The sequence below is a fragment of the Hylobates moloch genome, unplaced genomic scaffold (assembly GCF_009828535.3).
Source record: "Hylobates moloch isolate HMO894 unplaced genomic scaffold, HMol_V3 SCAFFOLD_42, whole genome shotgun sequence".
Lineage (NCBI taxonomy): Eukaryota > Metazoa > Chordata > Mammalia > Primates > Hylobatidae > Hylobates > Hylobates moloch.
Window position 1 is genome coordinate 43,955 of NW_026652317.1, and position 13,481 is coordinate 57,435.

Below are 13,481 nucleotides of genomic sequence, written 5' to 3' on the forward strand. Positions count from 1 at the left end.
AGAGTGAAACTCTGTCTCAAAAAAAAAAAAAAAAAAAAAAAAAGGTGGGGGGTGAACACTGATAGAACTTGTGTTGCCAAGTGGGTCCTGGCTTTCCCAGCACCATCAGCTCACCCTGCCCATGTGGGTTCACCTGAAGAGACTCTGGCCGTTTGTCCTGACTGAATCTCATAAAGCACACTCATCAGGATTGGGGCACAACTCTACAAAATAAACTGCCCTTGGTGTAAGTATCATACCTTGCGATGTTTTTTATAGCTATTTGTCAAAACCCTGAACTTAACTCTTCTCCCAGCCTAGAGAAATTGGAGATGAGGAAACATAATAATTTCTCACAGTTCAAACATGAAGTTAGCTAAACTGGTATATGCATCCAGACTTCATTATTTGTGAAATAATGATTTCAGTTTTTTATTCCTGGGATTGATTATTTATTTATTTATTTATTTATTTATTTATTTATTTTGAGAGACAGAGTCTTGCTGTGTCGCCAGGCTGGAGTGCAGTGGCACAATCTCAGCTCACTGCAACCTCTGCCTCCTGGGTTCAGGTGATTCTCCTGCCTCAGCTTCCCATGTAGCTGGGACTACAGGTGTGCGCCACCACGCCTAGCTAATTTTTGTATTTTTTTTAGTAGAGATGGGGTTTCACTATATGTTGGCCAGGCTGGTCTAGAACTCCCGACCTCAGGTGATCTGCCCACCTTGGCTTCCTAAAGTGCTGGGATTACAGGCGTGAGCCACCACGCCCGGCCATTCCTGGGATTATTTAATAAGTCATTTTTGCAGCTTTGCTATTATAGCAGGGCCTTTCTGTCAGAGATGGTATATATTCTGTCAATCCGGAGCTTCCATTTTTCATTAAAATGAGTTCCACTTCCTGAAAGTCCTGCAGTCTTCGAATGTCTTTGTCCTTAATGTGGAAAAGAAATCATATCATGCTTAATAAATTTGAATGTAATAGAAAGGCTTAATATTAATATTGTTCAGCATCTTGGGTTCTGAACCCATAAGGTTTTTTGTTTTTTTTTGTTTTTTTTGAGACGGAGTTTTGCTCTTGTCGCCCAGGCTGGAGTGCAATGATGCGATCTTGGCTCACTGCAACCTCTGCCTCCCGGGTTCAAGTGATTCTCCTGCTTCACTTGGCTCACTGCAACCTCAGCCTCCCGAGTAGCTGGGATTCAGACATGCGCCATCATGCCTGGCTAATTTTTGTATTTTTAATAGAGACAGGTTTCACCATGTTGGCCAGGCTGGTCTTGAACTCCTGACTTCAGGTGATCCGCCCACCTCAGCCTCCCAAAATGCTGGGATTACAGGTGTGAGCCACTGCGCCTGGTCCCCATAAGATAGTTCTGTATTTTTTTTTGAGACAGGGTCTCACTCTGTCACCTAGCCTGGAGTGCAGTGGCACAGTCACGGCTCACTGCAGCTTCAACCTCCTGGGCTCAAGCAATCCTTCCACTTCCACTGCAGCCTCCCAAGTCTACTACACCCAGCTAATTTTTGTATTTTGTTGTAGAGACAGGGTTTCACCATATTGCCCAGGCTGGTCTTAAATTCCTGAGCTCAAGCAATCCGCCCACCTCGGCCTTCCGAAGTGCTGGGATTACAGGCGTGAGACACCACACCCAGCAGATTTTTGTTGTTAAGGTATCTGGAAAGCATGATCATCCCTTGACATGTTAGTTTACAAAGAATATACACTATAAGCCAAGACACCAGTACGAATTGCCAAAGGAACAGCAGCTCACCACCTGTTATCCCAGCACTTAGGAGGATGAGGCCAGGGGTTTGAGGACAGCCTGGGCAATATAGCCAGACCCATTTCAAAAAAAAGAAATTAGTGGAGCGTGGTGGTGTGTCCCTGCAGGCCCAACTACTCTGGAGGCTAAGATGGGAGGATCACTTGAGCCGAGGATTTCGAGGCTGCAGTGAGCTGTGATCACACCATTGCATTCTATTGTGGGTGACAGAGTGAGACCCTCTCTCAAAAAAATAAAAAACAAAAAAATTGCCAAAGGAATTTTGAAAGCTTTAAAGAAAAATTTCCAAAGAAATAAGATTTCCTTTCCAAAATTAAAAAATTAAGATCTGTATTTTGAATCTGGGAAATATATAAAAATGCAAAACAATTTTTGTTTGCTAATATTTCAAATACTTAGCAAACCCACCCTTTGCTAAGCAAACAAGGATGGGTTTGTGTTTTTTTTCCTGAGGACTATGCCATTTTATGTTAACCAGTCAGTTTTGCAGAGATTGGTAGGGCCAAAAGCACTGAACTAAAGCCTTAAATTGGGGAGTCACTTGTCATTCAGAGGTTTGTTTTTTTTGAGACACAGTCTAGCTCTGTCACCAGGCTGGAGTGCAGTGGTGCTATCTCAGCTCACTGCAACCTCCTCCTCCTGGGTTCAAGCAATTCTCCTGCCTCAGCCTCCCGAGTAGCTAGGATTACAGGCACGCACTGCCATGCCCAGCTAATTTTTGTATTTTTAGTAGAGACGGGGTTTCACCATGTTGGCCAGGATAGTCTCAATCTCTTGACCTTGTGATCTGCACACCTCGGCCTCCCAAAGTGCTGGGATTGTACTGGCGTGAGCCACCGTGATCGGACCATTTAGAGGTTTTTAAAAGGTTTATGGATTAGATGTGCAAATCTTATAAGTGCCGGATTGAAAACGACCTAGCTACCATGTTTGGCCATTTTGCAGCCAGGATTTCTGGTGTCATGAAATGCAAAAGTGTAAACGATTGGCTCCAGAGAACATGATGTCACCCACTGTGATTCTGCATTTAGAGACTCTTAACCCTTACCTTTCTGAGCAGTGTGTTTGGTAGCTTTCTGATCTTCTCCACTTGTTCTGGGTTAATCCCCAGTTCACAGCAACTCACTTTTAGTAGGTTTTGGTAACTCAGTTCTTGTCTCTTCAGTTCAATTTCAATGAAGTCATTTTCTTTGGGGTTCTGAATTCTGACTTTAAGCACAAGCTCTAAATCACCCATAAATTCAAATACAGTTTGTAAAGGAAACAAAATACCCGTTAGAGATTTTCATATTATTACAGCATAAATAATCCTAAAAACTGAATGTTAAGTAGACACGGAGCTTTCATGGGCACATACACACTTTGCATTAGCTGAGGCTTCTTTTCTTGGAGTGTCAGGCAAGCTCTAGGATGTATGCCCCCATTATATCCACTGAAAACAGAAAGCTTGCAGCTTTAAGACAGCCAAGGATTTAAAATATGCAATGGATATTTAAACACATCACCCTTGGGCAATACATAGCAGGTGCTCATACCTTGTTGCTTATCTGGAAAGCTTCAGGGAAATGTATAGCCCTGGGGGCCCTGGTGTCCTTAAAGAAGCTATTGTGCAGGGGAGCAAATCGGCTCTTGAGATTCCTACCCACCACCCCCACTCCTCCAGAAATAGGATAATTCTACCATCTTTTAGGACAGTGGTATTGTATTCCAACTTAACTGTCCCGAGAAAATACAGTATGAACTAAAAGTCCAAATGGAAAGCAGATGGTCAGTTTGGCTTTGCAACGTGGTCACGTAGGGGCTGAGTCTTCACCTAGACAGGTGTCATTGGGTTTCTTGTTATCACTTGGGTCCGTTGGCAAGTGTGGATTTGTGCCTTCTTGTTTATGTTCACCTGGGAAAGAATCAGGAAAGAGTTGAGAAGGAGCAGTACCTCACCAGTTGGCTGTCTGCCAGACAAAGGACAAGGATGCTGCACTTCCACTTCCTGCCCTGCAGCTTATCCTCCCCTTCTCAAGGGAAAAGGCAAGTCAGGAAAAGGGCAGTAATGACTTTCAGTCTTGAAGAGTAATTTTCTTTAATCACCACCCAAATCATGAAAAGGAGCTGAGACAGTATTTTTAAATGGTGCGTAATCTGGGGAAGAAATATTTATAATCTCTGTGCTTAGCTCAAGTTTTTACTTAAATATTTTCGGCACAGAGTGCTTTATGTCTTCAGTTCTCTGGCAGAGATACAGTTAGGAGGGTGTCTTTATAAGGAGAAGTTTTCTCACCCAGAGGGAAGGGAAAGGAGTGAATATTTAGAGTGCTTTGCATATGCCAGGCCTTTTGCGTACTTCTTTCTTTCTTACAATATCCACTGAACATGTTGAAAGCCTGCTTTGCACCAGGCACTGGGCTAAGCCCTGGGGAAATCGTGTTCAAAAATCCCAAAGATGTCTCTCTCCTCCTGGACTTTGCAGGCCAGCAGAAGAGACAGATATTAATAAATGGGAAATCACAGTTGTGGGGGGCATGATGAATGTGAAATACACAGTACTTTGAAAGCATGTCAGGAGTCAAGGGAGGCCTCCATGAAGGTTGATTATTTGAGCTGACATCTGAAGGATGAATAGGCTTAACTAGATCCAGAGAGCAGAGGAGGTGAAGAGCTTTTCACAGGGCCCTGTGGAGAGTTCAGCATGGCTGCAGGGCAGAGAGCATGGGGGGACCGAGTGTCAGACAGGCTGTCAGGGACCAGTTAGTCCAATTACGTAGCTCCTTGTCACATGAGATAAGATACACGATAAGGTAAAATATACCTTGGATTTTGGAGGCAATAAAAAATTTTCATACTTATATGTTGATATAATGATTTGTATATAGTGGGCTAAGTGTATTATTAAAATTAGTTTCACCTGTTTTTACTTTTTAAAACATGGCTACTAGCAATTGTAAATTACATATGTGGCTTGCATTACATTTCTATTGGGCAGCATTGGTCTAGATGAAAGGTTTTGGTCTTTGTGCTAAAACACCACCAAGCCATTCTGGTTTTTAGCAGAGAGCTGTCGTAATCAGACTTGCATTCTGGAAAAGAGAAAAGCCTCACTGTCCCCAAAAGAATCCTGTGGCGTATGCACATTATTATTTTCATTTTCAGACAGGAAAATTGAGGCTGAAAGGGGAAGCAATTTGTTCAGGTTGGTAAATGGCCCGACATGGATGTGACCAGGGCCAACTACATAATTTGCAAAGCCGAGTGCAAACGGAAAATGAGGAGGAAGCCAATTTCCCCTCCTCACAGCCGCTGCTCTAACACAGGGCAAATGGGTGACGCCCAAGGTATTGTGACCTCCCCACTTGAACGCACCGACTAGCTGGATAGGGGTGGGTGAGAGTGTCCAGGGCTGCCTGCCACTCCTCAACTTCTGATCCTTCTTTTGCCTGGGCAAAGGTGACAGCGGAATGAGGGACTCTGGCAGAGGGTTACAGCAGTGGTGGGGCTGGTCTGGGTGTGGAGACCATACGCACGAGCTGAGGCTCCACCTCCCAACCTTGGCACATGCTCCATTGTCCCATCTGACGCCACTTACAAAACAAGTTCAGGGCTAAAATTATGACACATTTCAAGTTAACAACCACAGAATGTTGAACCCCAAGCCCAGGGCCTTTCTGAATGCAAGGCCCTGGGCAGCTGCACTCATCACAGCCTTATGAAGCCAGCCCTGTTTGTGCCACCCTGCCAGATGCCTCCAAGGAGATGAGACGCTCCTGCCCAACTCAGCCCCTTCCCAGGACAGGAATAATGTTCCCTCCCCTAGTGAGCGGGGATCTGCAGTCTTCTCTTTGCCTTTCAATTCTGGGCCCTGGAGGTGGCTTAGGGCTGTGGCCCCTTCTCAGGCAGCCCTCGTAGCAGCTGGGCCCCAGCCCACCTGCCAGTACCTGACCTGATAACGATACCTGTTACAGATACCAGAACCTAACCTGAAACAAGGCCTTCCTGCCTCACTGCTAACTCACCCAACACACAGCCCAAGAACTTTCCCTGCCCCGTCCAGTACGTTTGAAAGCATTTTATTCTGTGATCAATGTGTCAGCTCTGTGAATGGACAGAGTCTCATAGAGGTCACAAAGCATGCCCTTTGCACTCAGGCAGATTTGGGTCTGAATTCCTCTGCCACTTAGTAGCTTTGACACCTCGGGCAAGTTACATAACCTCTCTGATCTGAAAATGGGGTTAACATTCCTACCTCACCAGATTGTAAGAAGTCAATGAGAAAGTACACAGAAGGTACAACTTCCTAGCAGTCGTGAGCACCAGTAATTGCCGGCTGCTATTGTTATTTATTGTAGCTATAGACACTTGCTTCCTTCTGAAAGGACCTTTGGTCTAGTTGCTCTACTCTTCACTACCCCACTGGCAGAGTCGGGGAAGCCACGGGGCACTGCTGGCCACAGCATCACCCATGTCCCAGCCTTCCCCAGCCCCCCGTCCCATCCTCCTTGAGGACCATGTTGGGAACAGGACTCCCAGACTCACCTGCAGGCTTCTCCCCGATGTCCTGTTCCAGTTCAGCCATGAGTCACCTCTGTAGTCCGTCAGATGGGCAGCCCCTCTCGCATTTATGCACAAGCTCCCAACCAAATAAGCACTTTCTACAGCCTCAGCACATCTGTCTGCAAGGCAACAACAGGGTGTTCTTGCCAGCCCAGTGACACAGAGCAGGGTCATTTTTATTTTATAGATATAGGGAAAAGGAGGCTCCAGTGTGTGGCATGATTTGCACAGGGTGAGGCCAGTGAAGGAAGGTACTGAAGTTCAAGGCTCCAGACTCCCTTCTCAGGCTGTCTCCACTGGAAGACGGTGCAGGCCAGTAGTACTCACCCAAGGGAATGGTGCCCTTCGGAGGGGCGGCCTGAGAGGCACAGCAGGCACCCAGCCAGACCCAAGAAGGGCGCCAGGCCCTCCTTCTTGGAAAAGGTTGGTAGCTTGTATATCAGGGGTAAGAAAAACCAAATACTTTGTTTCTTGGTTTGAATGGACTACTCCTCCCCATTTCACTGTCTTTTCTCCCAGCCCCTTCCTCAGCAGCTGTGCATGACAAGAAAGAAGCAGAAAGACCCCTCCATACCTGGGAAAATGACCTTGGTGATGATCCTGGATCCTCTGATTCTAGACATCAAAATGGAGGAGGCAGAGGCTGGAGCAGGAGGTTCAGTGAAGAATGGGTGGGGCGGGTCAAAGTCCCCAGTGGGGCTGCTGCCTCAAAGGCAGGCTGAAGACAGGAGGAGGTGCACAGATAGGAACCCAGAGGTTCGGGTGACGCTCACATTTCATTTAACCCTCCAATGACAAAAGACGGGCAAACAGACGGGGCATCAGGGTGGGCCTCAGCATCAAAAAACTGAAGGGAGCTGGCTGGGTGCGGTGGCTCACGCCTGTAATCCTAGCACTTTGGGAGGCTGAGGCGGGTGGATTGCCGGACCTCAGGAGTTCGAGACCAGCCTGGGCAACTCGATGAAACCCCGTCTCTAACAAAATACAAAAAATTAGCTGGGTGTGGTGGCATGTGCCTATAATCCCAGCTACTCAGGAGGCTGAGACAGGAGAATCGCTTGAACCTGGGAGGCAGATGTTGCAGTGAGCTGAGATTGCACCATTGCACTCCAGTCTTGGCAACAGAGCAAGACTCCATCTCAAAAAATAAACACCAAAAAAACATAAACCGGCCGGGCGCGGTGGCTCAAGCCTGTAATCCCAGCACTTCGGGAGGCCGAGGCGGGCGGATCACGAGGTCAGGAGATCGAGACCATCCTGGCTAACACGGTGAAACCCCGTCTCTACTAAAAATACAAAAAATTAGCCGGGCGTGTTGGCGGGCGCCTGTAGTCCCAGCTACTCAGGAGGCTGAGGCAGGATAATGGCGTGAACCCGGGAGGCAGAGCTTGCAGTGAGCCGAGATTGCGCCACTGCACTCCAGCCTGGGGGACAGAGCAAGACTCCGTCTCAAAAAAAAAAAAACAAACAAAAAAAACCAAAAAAACATAAACCAAACAACAACAAAACAAAACAAAAGAAAAAAAGCTGGAGGGAGCTATGGAGATCGTAGCCCATCACCTCTCAAACGTGGTGTGCATTGAAGTCACCTGGGAAGCTTTAAAAACTGTGGATGCCTAGGTCCTACCCTATAAAGAGCCTGACTTAGCTGGTCTGGATGCAGTCAGAGCCCCAGAACTTTCGAAAGGTTCCCAGCTGATTTCAATGTGCAGCCAAGACTGTGAACCACTGATTTGGCCAAACTGCTTAAAGGAGCAAACAGGGAAATTGAGGCCTTAGGAAGTGAAATATTTACCACTAGTCACGTGGCCAGCCAGGCACAGGCCTGGCACTGGACCCGGGTCACCTGGCTGCCAGGCCGACGCTGTCTTCTCAGCATGCTGGTGTGTCTTTCTGCAAGAAGGGCGGGGTGGGGCAATGGAGAGGCGGAAGTAGCAGGGATCCCCTGGCCTGGACCCCTGAGAGAATGCACTTTGGCCAGCCTGGCTGCCAGAGTGTGGTCAGCCATAAAAAAGGCATCCTGAACCTCCTCCCCTGAGTGGGTGCGGCTACAGGTGCAGGGGAACTGTAGATGGAAAGGCTCGGCACTTGAGGGAAAGCCTCAGTTCATTCTCACTTTGCTCACCTGTTCGGTCCATTCATTCACTCACTCCCCATTCACTGATTCACTCATTCACTCACATGTTCACTCAACAACACTCATTTTTTTCTTATTTAGGGAAACACAACTTTCTTCTTTTAATTCATTTTATTTTTTGAGAAGGAGTTTCACTCTTGTCGCCCAGGCTGGAGTGCAATGGTGGGATCTTGGCTCACTGCAACCTCCATCTCCCAGATTCAAGTGATTCTCTTGCCTCAATCTCCCCATAAATAGCAGGGATTACAGCTGTGTGCCACCATGCCCAGCTAATTAATTAATTAATTAATTAATTTTTTTTTTTTAGTAGAGAGGGGTTTTGCTATGTTGGCCAGGCTGGTCTTGACCTCCTGACCACAGGTGATCCACCTGCCTCGGCCTCCCAAAGTGCTGGGATTACAGGCGTGAGCCACCGTGCCCGGCCTTTTAGTTAATTTTAATGTTTAAAATTAAAGTATTACATGTTCTAGTTAAAAAAAATCTACTGGTACTAAAGATCAGAGCCGATTAGGAAGAAGGCAAAGTGTGTTGGGGGGGACAATCAACTGCCACACAGGCCTTGGCATACGACTTTTCCCATTCGTTATGCTGGGCACTTATTGGGCCCTTTTATCCATGTATTAGTTTTGCGTGTGTGTGAGCCTATGAGAGGTAGCTTTTAATTCTGATATAGTTTCAAACTTACAGAAAGTTGTGCCCGGAGTAGTGGCTCATGCTAAGGTGGGTGGATGGCTTGAGCCCAGGAGTTCGAGACCAGCCTGGCCAACATGGTGAAACTCCATCTCTACACAGAATAAAAAAAAGAAAGAGCTGTACTTCTCATCCATTCATTCATTTATTATCATTGTGAACTCATGGATTCTTATTTTATTCAGTAGGTCATAATCCATCACTATCATGATCTATTTTGATGCTTTAATCATCCCAAATTTGTCCAGCATTTTATCCTAGCAGCTGTTTCCCATATCCTTTGACAGATCCCCATTATTTTGTGAGCACTTTCTTTTTTTTATTTTATTTTTTAGACAGAGTCTTGCTGTGTTGCCGAGGCTGGAGTGCAGTGGCGCGATCTCAGCTGACTGCAACCTCCGCCTCCCAGGTTCAAGCAGTTCTCCTGGCTCAGCCTCCCGAGTAGCTGGGACTACAGGCACGTGGCACCAGGACCGGGTAATATTTTTTGGTATTTTTAGTAGAGAGGGAGTTTCACCACATTCATCAGGCTGGTCTCAAAATCCTGACCTCAAATGATCCGCCCTCCTCGGCCTCCTAAAGTGTTGGGATTACAGGCGTGAGCCACCGCACCCGGACTGTGAGCACTTTCTTATTTCAGGGCACATCAGGATGTTCTGGGTTCCACTGTACTTTCCCTGCCCCAGCCCTGCAATCAGGCGTTTCTCCAAGGAGCCAGGTTCTTTTCCATGAGGCACAGGTGTGATCATTCCCATGGAGATGTCATTGCTTCTAGGCTCTTCCCGTGTGCAGAGCTAGGAGCACACATGCACGCATGCACATACGCACATAAACACATAAACACATGCGTCTATTTCTGTATGTAGATATATGTTTTAAAATCAATCTATTTAGTTTCCTCTTTTGTGTGTGTATATATTTAAGAGAACAAGTTCATATTTCTAGTCCCATTCCAACACCAAAGGGTTCTCCCTTGCTGGCTTGCTCGCCTTCCTTTCTTCCTCCCCCTTTCTCTCTTTCTTTCTATTTTAAACAACAGAAATTTATTCTCTCACAGTTGTAGAGGCCAGAAACCCAAGATCAAGATGTTGGTAGCGTCGATTCCTTCTGGAGGCCCTGAGGAAGAATCTGTTTCATGTCGCTCTCCTGTTCTGGTGGTTGCCAAAATCCTTGGTGTTTCTGGCCTAGCTGTCTTCAGTTCCATATTGTAACTCTCTTCTCCAAAGGGTGAAATCTGGCTCCTAACATCTTTGATACATTTACTCTTTTGCTCAGTCCAACACACAGAAAGTTTCAGAATTGTTCATTTGAAATATATTTAGGTGCATTGTTTCTGTTTGTATATGAGGATTCTTCCCAGTCCTTGTTGATTTTATTTATTTATTTATTTATTTAAGACAGAGTCTTACTCTGTTGCCCAGGCTAGAGTGCAGTGACGTGATCTCAGCTCACTACAACCTCCATCTCCCGGGCTCAAGCAACTCTCATGCTTCAGCCTTCTGAGTAGGCTGCACCACCACGCCTGGCTAATTTTTGTATTTTTTGTAGAGACGGGGTTTCGCCATGTTGGTCAGGCTGGTCTCAAACTCCTGGCCTCAAGCAATCTGCCTGCCTCGGTCTCCCAAAGTGCTGGGATTGCAGACATGAGCCACTGTGCCTGTCAATTTATTATTTCTTGAACATATTAATCATTAAATGGTTCTGTAGGTAGAGTCAAAACACTGATATTTTTAAAAGTGTCATTTTACTTTTTTATCCCTTCCATTTCATTCCCATCTATCTATCCCCTGTAGGAAACTAATCTCATTCGTTTCTGACTTACCCTTCTTATGTTTCTTTTTGCAAAATTAAATAGATACGTTTTTGGCCGGGCGCGGTGGCTCACGCCTGTAATCCCAGCACTTTGGGAGGCCAAGGTGTGTAGATCATGAGGTCAGGAATTCGAGACCAGCCTGGCCAAGATAGTGAAACCCCATATCTACTAAAAATACAAAAACTAGCCAGGCGAGGGGGTGGGCACCTGTAATCCCAGCTACTTGGGAGGCTGAGGCAGGAGAATCCCTTGAACCCAGGAAGCGGAGGTTGTGGTGAGCTGAAATCGCGCCACTGCACTCTAGCCTGGGTGACAGAGTGAGACTCCGTCTCAAAAAAAACAAAAAACAAAAACTTTTTTTTTTTTTTTTTTTTGAGACAGAGTCTCGCTCTGTCGCCCAGGCTGGAGTGCAGCGGCGCAATCTTGGCTCACTGCAAGCTCCGCCTCCCGGGTTCACGCCATTCTCCTGCCTCAGACTCCCGAGTAGCTGGGACTACAGGCGCCTGCCACCACGCCTGGCTAATTTTTTGTATTTTTTGTAGAGATGGGGTTTCACCGTGTTAGCCAGGATGGTCTCGATCTCCTGACCTCGTGATCTGCCCCCCTCAGCCTCCCAAAGTGCTGGGTTTACAGGCGTGAGCCACTGCGCCCGGCCTACCAAAAATTTAAAAAATAGCCGGGTGTGGTGGCATGTGTCTCTAGTCCCAGCTACTCAGGAGTCTGAGATAGGAGGATCGCTTGAGCCTGGCAGGTTGAGGCTGCACTGTGCCATGATTATGCCACTGCACTCCAGCCTGGTGGGGGTGGAGAGAGAGACAGATAAAATAAAATCTGTACCAGATTCTAGGATTGGAGACCCGAAAGAGAGAGAGAAAGAAAAAATAAAAATCTATACCAGCTTCTAAGATTGGAGACTCAACAAATAATCCAATTTCGTTGTATAAAAAATATGGCAGCTCTGGGAGAGACTGTCATGGGGGTAGAAGTCCTATTCTTACTTCTGAGTATGGAGTCATAGACAATTTGTTTATCTTCTCTCTGACCCTCAGTTTCTTCATCTGTACAATGGGAGATAATAATACCATCTATTCTACTTATGAGGATGATTCAGGATAGAATATACAAAAATACATAATGTAAAATTTTTTTTTTTTTTTTAGACACAGTTTTGCTCTTGTCGCCCAGGCAGGCGTGCAACGGCACAATCTCTGCTCACTGCAACCTCGGCCTCCTGTGTTCAAGCGATTCTCCTGCCTCAACCTTCCTAGTAGTTGGGATTACAGGCATGCACCACCATGCCTGGCTAATTTTGTATATTTAGTAGAGAAGGGTTTTCATCATGTTGGCCAGGCTGGTCTCGAACTACTGACCTCCGGTGATCCGCCCGCCTCGGCCTCTCAAAGTGCTGGGATTACAGGCGTGAGCCATCGCGCCCGCTCATTCTGTAAATTTTAAAGTCCCGTATCAGTTGTTGTCTATTGCCATTCCTTGAGGGAATCCTGGAGGCCTTAGAGAAGCCAATTCAGATAAAGGCCTTGGGCAACCACTAGGGGTCAGGAGAGGACTGGATGTTTCTTCAGGGACAGATTTCTTTACCAAAGACCCTTCACCCGCTAGCCCCATCTTCCCTCCACCGTTTCGTTCTGTTTTCCTTTTGGGAGTGAGGCACTATTGTAGCCATACCATTCTTTTCTTTGATCTTGGAATCAGCAAGAAAGCTTGATTGAGTAGGATGATGACTTCACCTTGAACACACATGTGGGCTGTTGAATACCTTATAGTGCTGGGGCCACAAGAGTAGGTGGAAGAGGAGAGCCCCAGGGCAGTTGCTGGCTTTTGACTTCATGAGATGGCAATTTGAACAAGGGATGGAAGGGAACCAGGGCAAGTCAAAAAGCCTAATTTTGCCAGGCACAGTGGTTCATGCTTGTAATCCCAGAGCTTTGGGAGGCCGAGGCCAGGAGTTCAAGACCATCTCGGGTGACATAGTGAGACTCCGTCTCAAAAAAAAAAAAATTTTTTTTTGTGGACATAGTCTCGCACTGTCATCCAGGCTGGAGTGCAGTGGGGTGATCTTGGCCCACTGCAAGCTCTGCCTCCCGGGTTCACACCATTCTCCTGCCTCAGCCTCCCAAGTAGCTGGGACTACAGGCACCTGCCACCATGCCCGGCTAATTTTTTGTATTTTTACTAGAGAGGGGTTTCACTGTGTTAGCCAGGATGGTCTCGATCTCCTGACCTTGTGATCTGCCCGCCTCAGCCTCCCAAAGTGCTGGGATTACAGGCATGAGCCACCACGCCTGGCCAAAAAAAAATTTTTTTTAAATTAGCCAGGAGCACGTGGCTGGGCATGGTGGCTCACGCCTGTAATCCCAGCACTTTGGGAGGCCAAGACGTGTGTATCACCTGAGGTCGGGAGTTCAAGACCAGCCTGACCAATATGGTGAAACCCCGTCTCTACTAAAAATACAAAAATTAGCCAGGCGTGGTGGCACACGCCTGTAGTCCCAGCTACTTGGGAGGCTGAGGCAGAA

At 46.8% G+C, this 13,481-nt stretch overlaps 1 protein-coding gene across 2 annotated transcripts; it reads right to left on the reverse strand.

The window, feature by feature from the left end:
* Window positions 1-443: 443 nt before the first annotated feature.
* LOC116463576 (putative ANKRD40 C-terminal-like protein) lies at window positions 444-6,937 on the reverse strand. 2 transcript variants are annotated; one of them, XM_058434721.1, is made up of 5 exons: window positions 6,882-6,937; window positions 6,290-6,426; window positions 3,579-3,659; window positions 2,814-2,974; window positions 444-912 (listed from the first exon to the last, which is right to left on the reverse strand). In XM_058434721.1, the coding sequence occupies exons 2-5, from the start codon at window positions 6,327-6,329 to the stop codon at window positions 769-771; spliced, it is 426 nt and encodes a 141-aa protein (XP_058290704.1). In that variant the 5' UTR covers window positions 6,330-6,426; window positions 6,882-6,937; the 3' UTR covers window positions 444-768. The 2 variants fall into 2 exon arrangements, with proteins under 2 accessions (XP_058290704.1, XP_032002660.1); XM_032146769.2 differs by lacking the exon at window positions 3,579-3,659.
* Window positions 6,938-13,481: the final 6,544 nt, after the last annotated feature.

What these genes read in the sequence shown, in the direction of transcription:
- LOC116463576 (XM_058434721.1), bottom strand. Translation starts at nt 6,329, where the DNA reads ATGGCTGAACTGGAACAGGACATCGGGGAGAAGCCTGCAG. An exon ending in CATCGGGGAGAAGCCTGCAG is followed by an intron (nt 3,660 to 6,289) that starts GTGAGTCTGGGA and finishes ATTCTTTCCCAG; the next exon opens with GTGAACATAAACAAGAAGGC. An exon ending in CAAACACACTGCTCAGAAAG is followed by an intron (nt 913 to 2,813) that starts GTAAGGGTTAAG and finishes TTCCACATTAAG; the next exon opens with GACAAAGACATTCGAAGACT.